This window comes from Parambassis ranga, chromosome 8 (genome assembly GCF_900634625.1).
Source record: "Parambassis ranga chromosome 8, fParRan2.1, whole genome shotgun sequence".
Lineage (NCBI taxonomy): Eukaryota > Metazoa > Chordata > Actinopteri > Ambassidae > Parambassis > Parambassis ranga.
Window position 1 is genome coordinate 11,229,332 of NC_041029.1, and position 19,821 is coordinate 11,249,152.

At 43.6% G+C, this 19,821-nt stretch overlaps 2 protein-coding genes across 3 annotated transcripts in view; both read right to left on the reverse strand.

Moving 5' to 3' along the window:
* Positions 1-11,442, reverse strand: part of LOC114439508 (inactive phospholipase C-like protein 2) — a 58,929-nt gene extending 47,487 nt beyond the window's left edge. The window contains exon 1 of the mRNA XM_028411482.1: positions 10,723-11,442. Coding sequence (XP_028267283.1) covers positions 10,723-11,025 — 303 coding nt within the window. The 5' untranslated portion in view covers positions 11,026-11,442. The remainder of the gene's footprint in view (positions 1-10,722) is intronic.
* Positions 11,443-15,226: 3,784 nt separating this feature from the next.
* stat5a (signal transducer and activator of transcription 5a) overlaps positions 15,227-19,821 on the reverse strand; it is a 42,845-nt gene continuing 38,250 nt past the window's right edge. For both annotated transcript variants that reach the window (XM_028411485.1, XM_028411484.1), the window contains exons 14-20: positions 19,615-19,821; positions 19,118-19,212; positions 18,677-18,819; positions 17,787-17,942; positions 17,631-17,682; positions 17,123-17,233; positions 15,227-17,045 (exon numbers count right to left, since the gene is read on the reverse strand). In XM_028411485.1, coding sequence (XP_028267286.1) covers positions 16,922-17,045; positions 17,123-17,233; positions 17,631-17,682; positions 17,787-17,942; positions 18,677-18,819; positions 19,118-19,212; positions 19,615-19,821 — 888 coding nt within the window. In that variant the 3' untranslated portion in view covers positions 15,227-16,921. The remainder of the gene's footprint in view (positions 17,046-17,122; positions 17,234-17,630; positions 17,683-17,786; positions 17,943-18,676; positions 18,820-19,117; positions 19,213-19,614) is intronic.

Here is a 19,821-nt window from a genome sequence, read left to right on the forward strand (position 1 = left end):
CTGCACGGTGACCTTAATTCTCGCTGATTACAAAACAGACTTCACTCTGACACGAGTGTCTGACCTGATCACATAATCGTACACTCACTCACTTGTGTCCATACATCTTCCAATGTATCTATACTAATTAAACCGGAATCCTCGATGCAGACCATTATTCAGTTCCATCGATAAAAGGCTTGTGACAACGAGCGCTCCTTTCACACACCTTGTCAATGCTATTGACAACTGGGTCACTCTGTGCTGAGAATCTGCAGCCACTTACTCTGACTGACCTGCCTTGTTCAGGCTAATTGGAATCTGACATTACGCAATGGTATTAATAAGCCACGTAAAAAGAACTTGGCAGGAGGAACTTTAAGGGCCATGCTGGTTGCAGGACAATCATTTGGCATAAGCTTGCATGTTATTGCACCCCATTCTGGGTCATGCGTATTTTTAAACATTTGCATTGTAAGGCCTCTTGTTCAATCTTTGATTCTCCAGCAATCACTTTCAAACAACAGCTCTTGTGTGAATGTTTTCCAAAAGGAATGTTGGAGGTCAGGGTGTCCTTGAACGGACCACCCAGGAGTCCTTTCAGACTCTGTGCTCAACTGCATTACTGTAATGAAACTGACAGAAACACAGAGCCAGCATGTTCCCCTCCATGTATTACTCGGCAAGTTTGCATCTCCTGCAAGATGATTATTTTTTTTTTTTTTAGAGAGCTAAACTCCGGCACTTTCATGCACGATGTTTTGTCACCGTCCTGCAGGCTTCATTGACACTTTTCAGGACTCATTTATCCTCTTTCTGTCTGCGAGGGAAAGAGGTGTTTACTCCTCGCTGAGAGGCTCAGCTGGAGCTGCAGCAGCCAGAGAAGCAGAAATAAACATGAGGTGGTGGAAATAATGTTCTCTCCATTTCAGCATTTAGGCGGCGTCAGCTGTCACACAGAGTCGTGAAGATGCAAAGATTATACGGTTAGAGGGGCAAAGACAGGTTGCGGGTGATACCTTGTCTCTATACCTCTGTTCCAAAGGAAGAATTGCATTAGATGTGCATGTATGAATGCATGCTTTTTATTGCCATAGTTGCTTGATGTAACCTTCGCAGTGATCACGGAGATGTCAGCTATAGACGGAGGAGGATTTTTCGATGGTAGAACTCGAAAATGGTGGTAGAAACTTCTTTTACCCTCCAATCAATGCAGGAAAACCTGCATGAATGAACTTCCTCTCAGCCATCACCGGCCTCGGCCTCCCCCTCCTTCCTCCCCTCTTCTCATTTTCCCAGCTTCAGGGAGAGCTCATTGCACAGTATCATATATCATACAGTAAAGTCTGTCTCTATCTCAGGATCCTCACACACGTCAAATTATTTTACTCTGAAGTCACAGCAAAGCCAAATCTGTCCTCCCTCACACACAAACTGTGTACTTTCAGAAACAACATAAATATACAAACCCATACACAGCACACTCGGTGGATGAGGCCTGGCAAACCAGAGGCTCAGCGCAGATAGAAATCTGGGATTGCATGAGACACCCCCTCTTGTCTTAGACCATGTACAGAACAGATGTGCACACATACACACAGAGCTCTACAAACAAACTTGTAGAAGCTCGTAGGAGGAGCGGGATCAATATGTATACTGTTGAAGCCGCAATGCATAGAAAATGCTACGAGTGAGTGAGCATTAGAGGAATGTTTAAGTCACATGCCTATGCTTGCGCTGTAACCCGCAGAGAGACAAGCGCACATTAGGTCGACAGGCGGCAGCAGCGTGGACGCAGCGGTGGCACAAGACACAGTCAGACAGATGGTCCTCAGTTACATCTGGGATAAAGGGTAACTACTGAAAATATAAAAAGGCATCTCTTGTGGAGTCGGGTACTGTGACAAATAAGTCAGGTAGGTGTTGTTGCTGATTAACAGCAGATTAACAGCGGATTATGAATAAAAAAGCACATGATATTTGTATTAATGTGTGAGCAGCCACCACAAATAACAAGGAAATAACACTCAAACAAAGGCTGATCTTTCTTTGCTAATCTGTACAAATAATGAGTCTGGTCTGAGGATTCTAGTTGAATTTCTAGAGAGCCAGTTGACACAGAATACAGTCCCTCTGGATCGACATACAACCATTCAGAGTATGGCACACCGAGTGAGTGAGTGAGCAAGTGAGTGCGTGAGCGAGTGAGTGTTGTCGTCTTTGCTATAAAAACATGAAAATCCAAGGTGTTCTTAGCAATTCTGCAAACAAGTCAAGCAGCAAGTCATCACATAATGTCTGCCCCAATGTAGATACATGGTTATAATTGATACGATAGGTAACTGGCCATGAAGGGGAGGGATTCCAGACCCATTTCAAACAATGAATGGGTATGTCTGACCAGGTTAGGAAGCTGTGCACACTATTTCTTGTGCGGCATATAAAGCATCAATCAATAGTCACATCCACTCCCAATCATACATATTCTTTGCATAAGAAAGATTTTCTCATGTAATCCCATCTGTGCTTGGATGAAAAAGGGAAAAAATGGCACCATCTGTGAATCCGTGGCAAAGTCTGTGTGCTAGTGGCTATCATTAACCACAGTGATAAAGAACTGTATATAGCTCAGGCGACAACAAGCCTCTCCTCTCCTCTCCTCTCTCCTCTCCTCTCCTCTCCTCTCCTCTCCTCTCCTCTCCTCTCCTCTCCTCTCCTCTCCAACAGGGTTAGAAGTTGACTGAGCATTCCATGTTGATAGAAAGTAGCTGGTTCACATTTTTTTTAAGCAGCACAGCAATGACTTGTTTTCACTTTGAGCTTTCCGTAATGCTAGGTGCAATTTGCATAAAGTTGTGGCGCTGCTTTGAGTTCCATAGTTAAACAAACAATAAACCATCCTGCAAATGTGCGAAGGCAGTGGAAAGACGAACTCAGCTGCCTCCTGACCTTGTGGTAATTTTCACACGCTTAAGAAAGCAGCAGGTCTATAATTGCTTTGTTTTCTTCACTTATCCAAGAACAAAAAGCAAATGTTTAGGTATAGTCTCTACCAGTATTGTGCATCCTTCTTATTTAAAATAAGTGCCTGCATTGTGGAAGCTGTGATTCTTCTAATTAAATAAGTGTTTCTGTATTACTGGTCATCAGAGGACATTTTGGATGATGACATTAGCATGTACTGTGTGTCTAAAGTGGTTTTTGAATGATGCATGGTGAGTAAATGTCTTTGGCCTTTGGTATTGCTCATATACTTGTTCATATCATATTAAAACATGCAGACAAAAATGATTTCAACTTGCCTGATGAAAGGATAACAAATAAAGACTTCAAACTGAACCACTCTTTCTGGCACCCCGTGCTGCAGACACATTTCTGTCGGCAGCAAAAAAGTATTGAGGTTTCACACCTCGTCCTCAACGTTATATAACTGAGAGCTGCAAAGTGATCATAAAATACAGTAATCTCACCGTGCTGACTTTCAACAGCAGCTTGTAAGCACAGCAGGCTGCAAACACCTCAAAAGCAGCAAAAGAGTGCTGTGTGCTGTTCAGCTTTCAGCATGGATGAATACAGGATGGAGCCCACGATTAGAAATGCTATAAATAAGCTAAATTCTGTGGATGGCCCTAGATAGAACCTGTGAGATGAATGAAATAAAGCAAGCAGGCACAACCGGAAGACCGGAATGCACACTGACAGAACCCAGACCAGCTGAGGGTCAAAGAGGACCTCAAACCACCATGAATAAAAAACAGCATGACGTAGCTCCAGTGACGGTGTACTGCTTGTGTCTGACGTCAATAATGGTGGGTGTGTGTTCGTACAAAGGAATGAACATCCTGTAAGGATGATCCTGTAATGTTGAGTGGCTTCATGCAAATCCGTCCGGAGGATCAGACGGTCAGAGGTTCCTTCCTTCTTTCTGGTTTTAGCATCCAGTATTAGTTTAGGTGAGAAAAGCATTTTGCAAGAAAGCTGTAAGATTTCACTTCACACTGATGCTGCAGAGACGACACACACATACACACACATACACACACATACACACACCTCATCCTAAACCCATCCTTCACAATGTTCTCTCTGCTAATCGTTCTCTCCCTGTGCTGATCTCAGGCGCAGAGATAAGACCTGCAGACCACCCTGGGCAGCAGCAGGAGCAGAAGAGATAGATGAATGAAAGTGTGCGAATGCAAAGACAGAGCTTTCCCTGCAGCAGGCTAAACGTAACAGATTGACTGTCTGAGTAAATAAAGCAGGCCGGTAAGGGTAGCGGCACTGGTCCGACTACGTGCTGCCATCCTTTTTTTTTGTTTTTTGTTTTTTTTGCTCTTTTTAATTGGTGATGAAAGAAGCCATGAGAAACAGAGCCAGATCTATCTCCTGCAGCGTGTTTCTTCTCCTCAGTGGGATTACCCGAGGCTTCACACTCTTAATGTGACAGCATCCGAAACTTACGACGCGCCTGCTACACACTGTGTCACGAGGATGAGAGTAGCACAAAACAATCCAATCAAAACGTGCACAAATTATTACATTTCAAGGATGAAGAGGGTTGTAGAGGATCCAGGGGACTCCACTTTGATTCCCTAGGCCCCATACTAGCTTTGTTAATATTCAAACTAAAGAGCTGTTATGGTAAAAAGTGAAACATATATAGGGTTATATTCCATAGGTTACAGGAAATCCCAGAGAGACTCATCACAGTGCCGTTGCTCCTCTACTTTGGGAACCAATTGAGGTGGTCATGAGACCCAGGGCCTGACCCAGGTTTTCTCTGCAGGGATTACACCTCCTGTACAAGGAGATAATAGGGATCCTCCAGGAGGAGACAGAGGACCTTTCCAGAGACAGGGCATCCCTGCTCCCCTTGATGCTCCCACAGACACTATCAGACTTTAGGAGATTAAAAATAAAACTTACAAGTCTGCTGTATTAATTAAGAGCACCAAAGCATTGCTGTCATTGAAAACAGTTACTTTTGGCCCTGTGGAGCAGCATATCTTTCTATTACACAAAATGAAAACATTAAATGTCGCCTTTATGAAACACACCGTAGCATCAGACTGTCAGACAGAGATTTCATATACTGCACATCAACGTTTTATTTTGCTGGACTGGTTGCAAAGAGTTTCATCATCCACACTCCTCCATCTTACTGCATATTGACAGCACAAAGGAAAATGATTGAGAGGAAATGCCATGCTGGCAGTAAGAACACATGCACAAGCAGAGGCAGGTGGAGCACTTCTAACAGACATATTATCCTGTTCATCTATCAAAACCCTGTTGTCTCAGTTATGGACCTGGGAAATATTCAACCTGACAAATCTGAATATCACTCATTCTCACAAACAACGCTACTTAAAGTGCCACAGCCCTTCCGATCGAGCCGGCATCCTGCCCAGATTATTATTTCATATCCCTCCTCTGTCGCGAGGACCTTGCGTCTGCTGTGGTGTCATCACTGCTGAGGCACGTCCCAAGGATCATCCAGATAAGTCATCAGCACAAACACACCACGCTGCTGTCCAATCAAATCAATTGCTCTTGTCTGGAGAAAGAAAAAAACTCTCCTTGTCTGGGGAGCACTTTGGCATGTGAGTAATTGAGGTTCCATCTCAAGTCATTATCCTCCAAGGGGAAAGAGGAGGAGAAAGGATTAGGAGGAAACTTTGGACAGTCCCACCAACATGAAACAGGAGACGGACAAGGACACAAGGACAAACTCCTCTAATGGTCTTTCAACAATTCAACGAAAGTCAAACACAGCGAATCGTTGTCAGGGCTGTAACAGCAGTTAGTCAATTTTTGTGTTTGCTAATTAGCATTGGTGTAAATAAAAAGACGGACTGACCACCCAGGAGAGTCATTTCTGTTTGGAAACCGAGCTTCAAACCCTCCATGTGTCCAATAAACTCTCCCACAGCAGCTCTAGCACATCTCATTTTTCTCTCTTTTCACTTCTTTGATCTTTGAAGAAAGGCAGCTTCAAGCGGTAACACGCTTTTTGAGAGGCAACAGTTTTAATCCATCTATCAAAAATCCTTGAAATAAGTCAAACAATAGCATAAAATGAATGAATCACAGCCCTTCTTTGTTTAAACTTCCACCGCTGAGATGTTAATCACTTTGGTTTTTACCAATGCACTTAGGGACTCTGGAGTGTGGCGGCGTTCCTCGTGGGTGAGTGACATTTTCTAAAACTGTTGATGCCGAGCTGCAGATTCACATACAAACTGGGCCTATTTGAGATAGTATTTTGCAGATTGCAGGCCTAAGAGAGAAAGCGATGATTCAGCAAGGCCCAGACGTCTGTGATCGCCGCTTCACATCTTCCGCTGCGTCTCTTTTCAACTCCATTTCCTGGTATGGGTTTGAAGAGGTGCACATTTAGCCCTAACTTTGGATCTCTACACATATTCCATTACTTTAAATTAAATTTCTGAAGGGAGGCTTTGATTCCACGTAAAGCCTGTGATGTGAGCGGTGATGCGTGGACGCGCTCTTGTTCTGATTCTCATCATTATCATCACACATGATCCCACTATATGTAATGAGTGTTGTTAGCTCAGGTTTTTTTTCCTGAGGTGTCCTCAGTTCTCCTGAGGATCAGACAAATCTCACATTAGGGGAAAACTACCCAGAGGCAGAGGCAGCCAGACAGAGGGGCAGACATTTACGATGCTATGTGACAGATCCCCTGAAGCTATGTTCGTACCCACGTGTCACACTAGTTTTAAATTACACTTAAAACTGAGGATAGAATCCAAATTTAAAGCCTGTCAGCAAGCTTCTGTCTAACACAACATGGAGGACATCCAACAACCAACCAGCATGATGATAGGCTACGCACTCAACATGCTATGGCCTGGAGCCTTTAGCATCAATGGAAGCCAGTGGATGGGGGAGGGCTACGTGAATCAAGAGGGTCTGTGCTAGGCTAAAATCAAACGTTAGCCTGTCAGCTCTGTTGGTTAATAGGAGATCTTGAACACAGTGAAAATTTACCCCACTATCTACAAAAAATGTTTTTCCTGGGCATTCTTAGCTTTGAATCATGCAGTACAACTTAAAATATCCACAGAGCTTCCACAATCTGTCACAGGTTATTAATGAGGCATGCCGGTAATTAATATAATCCAGCTTTTCATAAAAAGGGAGCCGAGTTTGGTGCTGAGCCTGCAGCAGTTTCTGACATTCCTCACACTAACAGGTGGCTGGAAATGAGCTGCTCTGTGATGATCTGCTGTTTTTTGCTCCTCGTTTGTACTGATCATTGAATTTCACGAGTCACCGGAATGTTCGGAATGCAAAGAATCGTGGGATGGTTTTACCTCCTGTCCCTTTTCCTTCCTCCCAGTGCATCCTATGACTAGAGTGGGGACTAGAGTGTGGCAGCGATCAACAACGGCTGGTGCAGCGCAGCCAGTGGACCCTTCTATGACTATAAGACTGCACACTCATATTTGTGCTAATTCAGGTCACTTATGAATGTTTTAAACATTTTTCAAATAATGAATAACTGCCCCTTTGAACTCAACCACATAAAACAATAACCACAAACTGATTATTTATAAGATAGAAAACAGCCATAAATAATACTCAGAACATTAAAATATGATGTCATTAATGCCCTGGCGGCTGTCCCTAATCAATCTGACTGAGCGTCCTCTGGGACGACTGTCCCCCCATCAACCTTGTGCAATCATGAGCCACAGTGATGTCTGCATGGTCAGCTTTAACACTGGCACCGTGCAGGTCATTTGAGTCACTGGAACGATGTGTTGTTGCTTGTTATCAGGGCTAGAAGTGGTCAAACACAGTTCTACTGAACTGCTTCTTCTATTTATAGGGTCAGTGAGTGGAAGAGGAGGAGGAGGAAGAGGAGGAGGAGGAGGAGGAGGAAAAGGAGGAGGCGGGTGAGACTGACATACAGGAAAGAACATTTTATTATTTGACAGATTGAAGGGATGGAGATTATGTGACATCACTTTGTATTCACATTGTATCACTCAACGAGCGGATGAATTGATATTCTGACAGAAGAGTTCAGAGAGAGTGCAGAGGTCATAGTGGGAAAGACCTTATGCAAGAACAACTGTGAACTTTATTGATCTTTATGTGCATTAGTTTGTTACATCATGTCATGTATGTCTTGTTCGGATTGAATTTAGTCCAACTCTAACAGCTGAAAAAATTCTCACTTTTAATTTGCTGCTAACTCACCTTGAGAAAACATGTGGCTAATGCTCAGTAAGAGGCACCATCTTTAAATCCAATCCTGTTTGCTCTCCATGAGTTGTGCAAGTTGTCAGTTTCCTCCACCCTGCAGTCAGGCTGGAGCCGGCCTTGCAGCTGTCCACAGTCCAGCATTACATAACAAGGCTGCATCACAACCCCCCCCCACCCCCTCCTCCAACCATGCACCCCACTCCACCCCCCCTCCTCCTCCAGCCACTTTGCAGTCTCTCCAGTATGACACCGTCACCCCGCTGAGGAAATAACAAGAGGACAAAGTTGGACGCACAAACTCTCCTCTTCTTCCACAATTTGCATGTTAGAGGGCCGAGCTAATGAGGTAATGCAGAGTAATTGCTCATTTGCTTCCCTCGTCCCCACGTACCCACAGCCACTTCACCTTTTTAACCCTTGTTCACACACGCCACATGTGCTGCTCGTGTCTAGGTGGGCATTCTGAATATATATCTATGAACCACTTCTTCACAATGGCTGACCCAGTTCTCCCTGCAAGTGCTGCTCGAACAGCGCGTACCGTGTCGAGACCATCATAACATGCGCTGCATCTTCAGAGGACAAATTAAACCCGACTTGGGCACACCTGCGGACGGGAAAGTTCGGAGACATAATACAAGGATCTGTGAGCAGAATCTGTTAACATGCTCCATGCTCAAACCTGTTCTACAAGGATAAGGTCTGATGGAAGCAGTAACGTTTGCTAAAAGGATAAAGCCAATACATGTTGGTCCTTTGGACAAACTATCATGCCTCGAACACTGAACTGAAACTTAAAAGAGGGAAGTTTCTTCATCAGTTCGGTCAGCTGACCTCACAATCAAGCCTTAGTGAGCTTTCACCGACACAATAAGACCCTCAGAAATATCGATGAGGGGACTGCATCGGATCGTTATTACCCACAACTGCTGAGGTGTCCACAAACAGTTAATGTCACTCACAGCAGAAGGTGCAACAGCTCTTCTTCCTCATCATCTTGATTCCTCTGTGGAACCATTATCAGCAGTTTTAAATTATGTTTTCTCTTTCCTTTTGTTTGTACCCACTATTTTTGACACCACTGCATGGTTATCTTATGGCAGCAAAAATACATGGTTAAGTTTAGACAACATTGTGGTTCGGGTTAAACACATTCTCTCAAAACAGGGGTGGACCAATACAATACCTGTATCAGATATCGGCTCTGATACTGACTAAATAGAAAGGTCAGCCATTGGAGAATGTGACTGATCTATTCACATCAATTCTATGCTTGCATTCTACATGCTATGTCATGCCTCAGCAGCCTGCTAGTAGACTAGATTAACAACAAACACTTAGAGCGCCCAGTCTCTGAAGGCTTAAAGACGCAACGCTGAACACACAACCCGGTCTCATCCATTCCACACACAATGGCAACGTAATATAAAAGGCACAACATCTAAAATAATCATAGCATTTTTTAGAGACAGCACCATCTCCTCCAGCTCTGCTGTCATATTTTACTCATATAGTTTCAAAGACGTGAGCTGACGGTTATGATGGTGAGAGAAGCTTAAGCATTTTGACTCACATCATCTTTTTGAACCTCAAAAAAAAAGAATTCTGCTGCATTGAACCAGATGAATCATACTCTGCATCTCAAGGTCCATGCATGTGTGTGTGTGTGTGTGTCTTTATCCAACACCCACAGGGAACCCTGAAGGATGGAGGTGACAAAATAAAAAATAATAATAATTAGCTGCTGTTGTTGTCAGTTGCTAAGCAAAGTGGTTCTGACATGACAGAATGCAACTCTGTAGCATGTCCCACCTACGCAATACTTCCAACTCCGCCAAGGACCCCATGATGCTCACAGATTGCATTGTAAAAAAAAAAAGCTAGTCTGCAGCATAACATGGAGCAACAGCATGTATATAAATCAAGTGGAAACTTGCCATCCTGCCTTCGCCACTTTGTGGGAGATCAGTTAATTAACCCCCCCAGTAAATGGAGCACTAATTAAGGATAGGCAGCCGTTAAAAATATTATTATCACATTGAAAGAGCTATATAGAGAAAGACAGCCTGCCCCTGGCCAACAAATCAAGTTTATATCAAGGAAAAGTTTCACAACACACCAAACCTACTGAGACCTGCTGAAAACAATGACTGGATCATGAAAATATGTCAGAACACATGGAACAAAGTCTCTTATTAACCACAATGTTAAAATGGAGGAACATCTACACATGAAGTACACATGTTTTTGTGTGTTGTGTTGCAGTGGTCACAGTCTCTCTCTTGGTGCCATTAAATACTGAAATAAAACTATATTTTAATTGCTCTAAACTTTCACAGAGTTCCTTCATTCTCATTTTTCAGGAGTCTCCACTGAAACCCTGCCTGTCTGCATCCACAGGGTTCCCTGCTCCTGCTGCTGTTGTTGTGGCACCGTCACTTGGCAGATCCCCCCTTGTGTCACCTTGAGAATCATTGGCAGTAAATTAGTGGTTCAATCACCAACCTTCATGATGCCGCAAGGTGTGTTTCCAGCGCCCTGACTTCTCTCCGTGGAATTATCACGGCTGCCACTCCCGATCCTTGGACTGCCGTGTTCCCTGTACCGTCCATTGGTGTAAACTCCCTCGGCCCCGTAGCCCTGGGCAGCGGCCGACACTTCCAAGTATGTCCGGGTACCGGTTGGAGGCGGCGCGGCAACATCGCCTGTGATCCCCGCCGCGTTGGTCGCACCCTGGGCCGGCGGGGCGCTGGTGGCAGGATCCAAAAAATGTCCCGACACCGCATCTGAAGCGTGCACCCCTGCCATGATCCGCCGGTGTTACAGCAAAGCCCTCCCCTCCACGGTGTAGAAACAACCCATTCTCTCACTGATTGATGTCCGGGGCTCGGTTCCGTGTCCGGATTTACCACAGCTGGTCCATGCTAGGAGCGCGTCAAAGCGTCGGAAGCCGGGCTGATCAGACTGAAGAGTCCCGGTGAAACGACGAGCAGACTGTGGAGACTACTCGGCCAGCTCCCTCCTCCGCCGCTTCGCTTTCTGGAGGCGTGTGCTCAGAATTACTGGAAACAGAGACTTCTGTGATCAGGGGTGCTGCCGTCCTCTGTTTACAGCCCGCGCGTTGCTCTCTTTGTCCACAGTGATCTGCTTCAGTCGCTCCGGTGCACTTCAGCTGTGCGCACCGCGTCTCGCACCCAACACTTTTGCAGCGCTTGCAACCAGGGGGTGGGGGGGGGGTCCTTCCCGTCCTCTCACATGCATCCGCGGGACAAATTCAAGACTGTGAGAGCGCAATCGCAATAGGCGCACACATACGCGTGAACACGCGCGCGCGCAGGAACAATTCATTCCGGTCTGGCGCGCGCAATCACAGTTGGATCTTGTGTGCGTGATGTGCGTGCGTAATTCCTCGATCACTTTTGGAGTTTTCAAATATTTAGTTCATGTTTTTAAAAAGCTCTTTATCAGACTAAACATCAACATGTGAAGAGTGTCACTCACAAAGCGGCGGCCTGCTCGCCACAAGGGGGCGCTCGAGAAACAGGAGCAATAGGATTTTAAAAAAAGTTTCCAAAGCAACAAATATGCGCAAAAACCACACAATTAAAATATAACTTAAGGTCAAGAATGTATATTCATATGAATACAAGATATGTTTTACTGCAAAAATATATTTTTTTCTTTTTTTAGGGTGTGGGGTTGGGGGGGGGGGGGGGGGTTGTCAGGTAAATTCAATAATGGCTTCTTCCATCTACTGCACTCTTGTAAAAAGCTAGTTGACAATTTCACGGTGTCACCCTTCATCAAAGATGTGAGGATGCTCTTCCTTTCACTCCGTCTCAATCCCTCTCAGTTATTGATTTGTAGACGAACAGCAGCAGGAGCTCAGGCTGTTGACTATTAGGCCCGTTCATTTCCAGATTGTAAAGGCTGCTGTGCTGTCCTGCAGGGCTAAACTTGGCACCTCACACTTATTAAACTGAGCATCTGCTGACATTTCCGAGGTCAGGCCAAAATAAAACTGCGACAGTGTCTAAACATCAATGTCAAGGCAACTCACATCACATCAGGCAAAGACATGGGCCAGTAAACTGGTATAATGTAACCCCATTTAAAACACACCAAGGAGGCAAATCTAATCAGAGCCAATTTGTATGAAAAGGAGTCATGTGTGTGCTCATAATAGTCAAATACAGGCTGGGCTGGGGCAATCAGAGCCAAAGCAACGTCATCACATCACGGGCAGACTTGATTCTACATTCAGATGTTTATTTGTCACTTAAAGGCTGCAGACAGTGGGGAAATTCTTTCCAGTTTAGAGCCATGTGACAAACAGCAGTTATGTAATGATTACATGTTTTGTCAGAGAACGTTGCTGATGATGAAGTGGTTGTAATCTAGAGCACAAACACAATCTTTGTATTCACATACACAGCCATGTGAGCACATTTGGAGTCAATGGAATGACAGAACAGAATGCAATCTGAATGTGGCAAAGGAAGAGAGGATGAGAGAAGGGAGCACACCGAGGCTCTGGAAGAGGATGCAGGAGAGATTTCTCAGTCTCAGCCCCTTCTTCACCGCTCCCCCCCCTCTCTCTCTTTCGCTCATGATCTCTCAGGGTCATGTATTATGCATTCTCAGAAATAATTCAGCAAAAATTCTGCTTTTAAAAGCCTCTTCACCCGAACCAGCCGTCTCATTTTAATGTGACAAAGGGCCTCGGCAGCCAGTCTTCATATTCAAACCAGCAGTTCGTGTGAGTTCATGAGATGTGGCATCTGTTTTAATGGGGTGTCTCATACATATATCTCTCAATGATCTACAATAAGCTACAAAGAAAGCCTGAAATAGCAGCAAAATAACACCAGAGCTGTTTTTCCACTGAGGTTAGCTATAGCTTCCTGTGGCAGGATGTCAGCCATGTGTACAGTAAGGCACCACTCCCTGTCTGCTGCAGCAGCTGTCGGGTTCAGACCGATGGATCTCCATCACCCTTCAGCCTTCAGGCCTCTAACAGCTCTGCCCATTCCCATCAACATATATCTGGCTATTGATCAAGTCAGCCTGGCTGGAGGAGAAAAGAAGTCATTTTATTCTGCAGAACCAACAACAATAAAACCACACAAACGAGACGCATATGTGTGAAATCTACTTATGAATCATGATATCTATAAAGGAAGTTCTTGCCGCTCATAGCTGGGGAGTGCAGGGTGTGTCATCCACACATCCTGCATTTACCCATGTGATAATCACTCCAACAGGAACTGAAACCATGAATGCAAATTATTTTTTAAACGTATGTTTTCTGCAAAAATTAAAAGATTAAAAATGTCATTTTGGAATTGGAGGCCAGCAAAAGATGAGTCTGAATGCCCCTAATGAGGCCAAGAGAGAGGAAGACACAATTCACCTCACTGACAAGGACATCAGGATGGATAAGTGAAACCACATGGTGACTGCGAGGAAGACGTTGATCAGGGGCTGACAGGCTGGAGTCACTAGAAGGCAGGATCGCAGACATATGGGAAGTACCTGGTTATCCCACAGGCTGATTGGATCTATGACAAGGATATAGGGAGGTCAGCCACAGTAAATACCTGCAGAGTGTCAGGCAGGTGCACAGACCATATGGCTGAAAAGGCTAGCAGTGCTACTCAGGCGACAGAGCCATGCTAACGATGTGTATGTCCAACCACTCATCAGATATCCAGCTGGAATAATGCGCCTAAGGGAAACCAATGTCTAAAATCTAAAAAGCAAGATCATTTATATTTTACACATTATATTGAATTTTAATACAGCACAGGAAAATCCTGTCTGATCTATTGAACTCTACTGACATCTAGTGGTGACACAGCTGCAATAACAATCTGCAGGAGCTGTTTGTGTAGATAGACGGTTGGTGGGTGAAGTAATCACTATGAATATTTATATAAAAATGTTAAAACTTTATTATGTTTAATCTGTTAAAATGTTTTTCTTTTGGGAAGAAACAATGGATGCTGACCCAAAACAAAGGAGGGCTGTTCATTCAGTGTATTTCCAAGGGGCCACAGGTGACAATGTCATAAAAGTTTGACTTAATACACAATTTTCTCACAACATTGTCCATATATATATATATATATATATATATATATATATATACACATACATATATGTATGTATATTTACATTAATCAATCTTCCCCTTTTAACCTTGCTAACAGTGTAAGTGTTTTATAGTGGGTGCACATGACATCCAGAGCCACTCTGTACTACACTGGTGGTTTTAAAGCTCTGCTAATAAGCTTAGTTAGTACTATCCAAACAACAGCCCACCACTCACCTGTAGGAGCCCTTTTCCACTGGATTACTATCACTGATCCACTCACACTGGCCTTTGCCATGTTAACCTCTGCTAAAAAAACACAAGACATACTGGGATGCTGCAGATTCAAATTAAACTCAATTATTATGAGGATATATATTAATATAGAAACTAAATTAATTTTTTCTTATCTTGTCTGACACAGGTAGGTAATTGGCATTCATGCAACAGCAACACACTCGACTCCAAACACACATTAACACACACACACAAAGCTAGGCTTCATGTCTCCACCAGGGGGCAGAAATGAGCCTCTTTTGACCATTTAAGATACGGTTTTGGAGTACACCCCCCCATTTTTAGCATTGTACACTTTCATATAAATACTAAATATAACATTCTACTTTTTTCCTGTTTTTGTAAATTGTTTTAATACACATTTGAGCACCATCCCAGTTCAGCCACAGCACTAGTTCAGATTAACAAATATTTGTTTTTGTAAAGGCATTTGAGTGATATTGAACTGACACTGCAATCTTAACACTATGATAAAAGTCAGCATCCATGTAAAGCTAGTGAGGTAATGTAAAAAAAGTCCTATTTATGATCCTGATCATTGTTTTCTTTCAATTCTGAATTGTGAAATTTATTTGTCATCTCAATTGAAAAAAAAAAATCTACTCGACTTCTCCCGGGTTAGTTGAAATTATTTATAAAACTTTATTTTCTTCTTCTCAATTTGACCGGTGTTTCTCTTGGAAAACCTCCAAGTGATAAACCACAAACATGGTACATACATCAAACAGCACACAGCGCCACCTACATCATTGAAAAATACACGGACTACAGTGGAACAAAGCTCAAAAATGATGAGAGTAATGGTAGCAGTGAGGGATATATCACAAGACTGCCCATGTAGCACGAAAGCTCGCTTGAAAGAAGAAAATTAAGTATAAAAAAAAAGAAAAAAAGAAATTAGATTTTTTAAATACTGTAATGTCTTTCAGACAAACATACGTTTCCAGTTGCTTCAAATTGTTATTTAGGGTTTTCTGCTCAGACTGAGGATGTATTGTATACTTGTCCTCAGGGTCACACAGAGTTGTTACATTCAGTCGGGGAGTGCCACAGGAATAATAAAAGAGAATTATGATAAGAGAAAATAAATTCATATATACATCAATCATTCTCTATTTGGCTTATACATCGGCTAAGCAAAGCGATTCATTCCTGAGGTGCAAGGCTCTTTTAAACAATTATCTTTAGACGAGTGTCGGGGAAAAAAAAAAAAAGAAAAAAAGAGGCGACTACACAGCTATAGATGTGGCCCAGCAGGCTGTGGAGCCTGCTTGCTACATGCTTGTTTTTCGCCACAGTGTCATGATGCAGCTAACAGGTAGGATAGGTGGACGGACAGGCTGAAGGAAGGAAGGAGCAGCCCCCCACCCCCTCCCTCCTCCTCCCCCATTTAAAAATGTTGAGACGTCTTCAGGTGAGTGGTTTTCAAGCATAACAGCAAAGGATCGCACATATAAAGTTACAAGAATAATATCCAGTGACCTACTGTACCTACAAGTGTGGATGTGACGCAGAAAACGAGAGAGAAGCAATAGTAACTGTCAGTAGAATAATGCGAGGTAGCATTGATGAGGGGAACAGAGGGACCTGAGAGGACAAGCAGGCAGCGCTGGGTAAATGCTTAGATTTGCATTTCTGTGTACAAACAGAAGACAAATAGCCCTGTGAGAGCGAGGGAGGTGCATAAACTCCCCTCCTAGATTACAGCTGGTGAACAAATCAGAAATAAAACTTGTATGGTACCATGTGCTGATGTGTGTGCTGTCAGTTCCAGAGAGTTTCTCCCATTTAGTGTATATGGATCTGAAGAAATAAACAAAAAAAAAATAAAACCTCTCCAAAGCAGTGGCTTGGATTGTGTTTGTCAGGAGCGAGAAAAAAAAAAAGCCAAACTCTTCATTCTGTTTTTGTCAAAAGGGCGACATCAGTGTCACAATGAAAATACTGATAAACCCATTTACAAATAAAAAACATTCACCTCCTAAAAGAACTTCATACAGTAGCAGATTTTTGAAAATTAATTGGAAATGCATGCACGATGTGAATGAACATCTTTTTTTTCTCACAATACTGTAACATTGTAGGTTTTCATTATACCTAAACATGTATGGACACAAATAAAACTCACTGACACGCATGCTGTCATGCTGAAAAGAACAAAAAATCACAACCATTATTAACAGTTCACATTATAGCAATATGAAAAAAAAAAGAGAGAAATTATTGGAATTAAACCATGTCATTGTGAGGGTGGGACGAGGTGGGAGGCAGGGTTTGTTTGGTGTTGATGTCGCTTGTCTAAAAAGTTAAAGGTCAGGACTGCTGGCCCCCCCACTGGCTCTCTACGGGTCGTCGGAGAAGTTCCTCCACATGTCTCGCCACGTCCATGGTATCATCTAGGTCAAAGTCTCCGTCCGTGTCCAACATGGAGTCGCTCCTGGACATGAAGAGAGGAGATAGTGTCAGTAGAGACCAACGGCAGCAGAGAACGTGTGTACGCTCATTAGAACTCACATAGGTGGGTATATGCCGTAGGCATGTGGGTGATTGACGGGTGCTGGGGAAGCGCCTTGATCCATATAGGTTGGATTTCCGCCTGTTGGGTCTGGATTGGCTGTAGCAAACCTGGACACACAAACACACACATATGCACTCATATAAACCCAAGATAAAAGCCTATGTGCAGCAGTTGCCTAAGCAACTACTCTCAGCGTGTTTTCTAAGCCTTCCTGCATCATTATGGCCATTCTCCCCATGGCGGATGAACCAGCAGTGGAGATAGGCGGGGAGCGCGGCTTGCTAACTAACAAGCCTAACTCTAATGATGAGTGGAAGACAAGCTTGTGCAGGAGCCCGGTCCCTCCTTAATTGGCCTCCTCCAACTGTAGCAGTTAACTAATGGGTGATCTGAATTCAGGGTCCAGTATTTGGTGATTAACTCTAAATGTTGCTTCAGAGAAAAAAAACTGGTGAGTGGGTGGCAAAGAGGGAAAAAGAGAAGGAGCGGAGGAAGAAGACTTACTCAGGAACCACTTGTTTGATCTGCGGTTTCACGTAACCGTCCACGGCTTTAGCTTGAAGAGACAGAAGAGCGGCGTCATTCAGCGATCAAGATCTGCAGCTGTATCATTACATTGTGAGAGAATCGGCTGCCTGTGCAAAACAGAGGGCTGCTTACAGAGTGGGGGGGTGTAATATTTGGAGAAAACCTCATCTTTGGGTCTGTCGGGGTACAGGAACAGGAGGTGATTGAGGTCGCTGATACGGTCAGCCAGGGAGCGAATGGAGAAGTCTTTGGTTGTGTAGGGCATGAGGTTCCAAACCATTCTTTCACCTGAGGACACACAGCACAGACAGTTATATTTCAGCATTATTACAACACATGTGGTCACACACACTGATCTAACTTTACACTGCAATAACTGAATCTGAGACAACTCTACAATACCACAGTAAAAACAACGTTTAAGTCGTTACAGGGATTGTTATTAGCAATTTCTTCAGATATCCTAGTGAAACCCTGGCACTAATTTAAAGGTGCGACTCAGTCCACTCGATGAGTCAGTCCCTCCTGCATCCTTAAGGAAAATATCTGACTCTTGAGCTGCTTAATGCTCCATTTTCTCACTGAAAACAAACCAACAAACCAAACCACAGTATAGAGAGGCAGCCAACAGTGTCTGCATGCAGCCAATGAACTCACTACAAGAGTGCAAGGAACTGAGGGAAGCTGTCAGTTCAGGACGTTTAAAATTCCTGTTGTGGTAGCAACAGCGCTGGAAAGTCACCCTCTACTGGCAAAGAGAGGAATTACACTATCATTGTTACCTATAATCTTTGCTAGTGAATTACATTTTTGGCTCGAAGAGTCGTGTTACATATGCTATGACCTAGCATCAATTATCTGGCCAGATTTCAGATTAGTAGATTTTAGATTAGTAAAAAAATTGGGATTAGGCTATGTAGCTACCTCAATAATGGACTATTAGGGATTTTGGGATTGGATAAAGGCCAATCAGTTGGCCATCTTCACACCTGAAACAGTGCACTCAAACATTAATGCAGCACCTGCTTTGTTGGGATTTTCTGCCACCCAGGCAATCGTAATTCCTCCGATCTCAGAGTCACTGAAGCGCAGCAGGAAGGTGCCATTGGGTTTGGACATCAGCATATCCTGAGCCTGCTGCTTGTTCACGAAGCCCAGGATGGCCCTGCAAAGAGAGGAGAGATGTACTTTCCTTCTCACCACCACTGCTCTCCCTCTGAATCCTACTTCACTGCTAAAAAAGCAGGTTGCCATGGAAAAAAAACACAAAAGTGAAGCACTGCTTGAGTTGTCAAGATTGACAAAATGGGGGCAGGAAATCATTTAATCTCATCCAGTCCAGCTGTCAGATTGGAGAAAAAAGAAAGTGAAAATACAGAGGTAGTGTTTCAATTTTCCTGTTCTTACACATTTTTTTAGCGATTCAAACTGACAAAAAAAAAAAACCTTAGCAATTCTCTTACCCATCATTCCAGTGCGGCTTGAGATGCTTTTTCGTGAGTTCCATCACACCATCAAACCACTGCCAAAATGTGAAGTTTCTCCCAGGCAAGCTTTCCTGTGGAGGAACATGGTGTTTTTGCATATTCATTAAAAAGGAAAAACAAAAATCCCAGGTGTGTTCATGTTGTGTGTGTGTAAGCGTTTTTCCTATAATCTAATAAGTGTGATGGTGTGTGGTCAATGTGTTCAGCCAGAAAATGAAGCCTCCACCATTTTTCTGTGTGGACCAACAGGCCCATTAAGATGACGACCTGCCTACCAATGAGGCCTCAAGCTGCTGTAAATGGAGCAAGGAATATTCCTATGTATGAATAACATAGTAAAAGTGTGTGGTTAAAAGTAAGGAGTGTGTGGTTGAAATATCATATGAAACTGGCCCGCGGCCTTTTTAAAAATACACCAGTGGTTGAAGCTCATAGATTTAAAGTGATGATAAGAGAAGCTTTGAAGAGCTGACCCTGTTAAACTGTGACCAGGTCATTGTCATGCTCCGGTAGTCTTCGGGGTTGTTGCTGGAGCTGCTGAAGGCCTTCTGAGCCAGGAAGACCAAGTTCTCCTCCGATAGGCCTCGGTTACTCTGCACCTCCGCTTTGTACTTCATGTTGATGGCGTCACACAGCTGAGGCCAAAGCACTTTGTCTGGCACAAGGAAAGGCACCCGTCC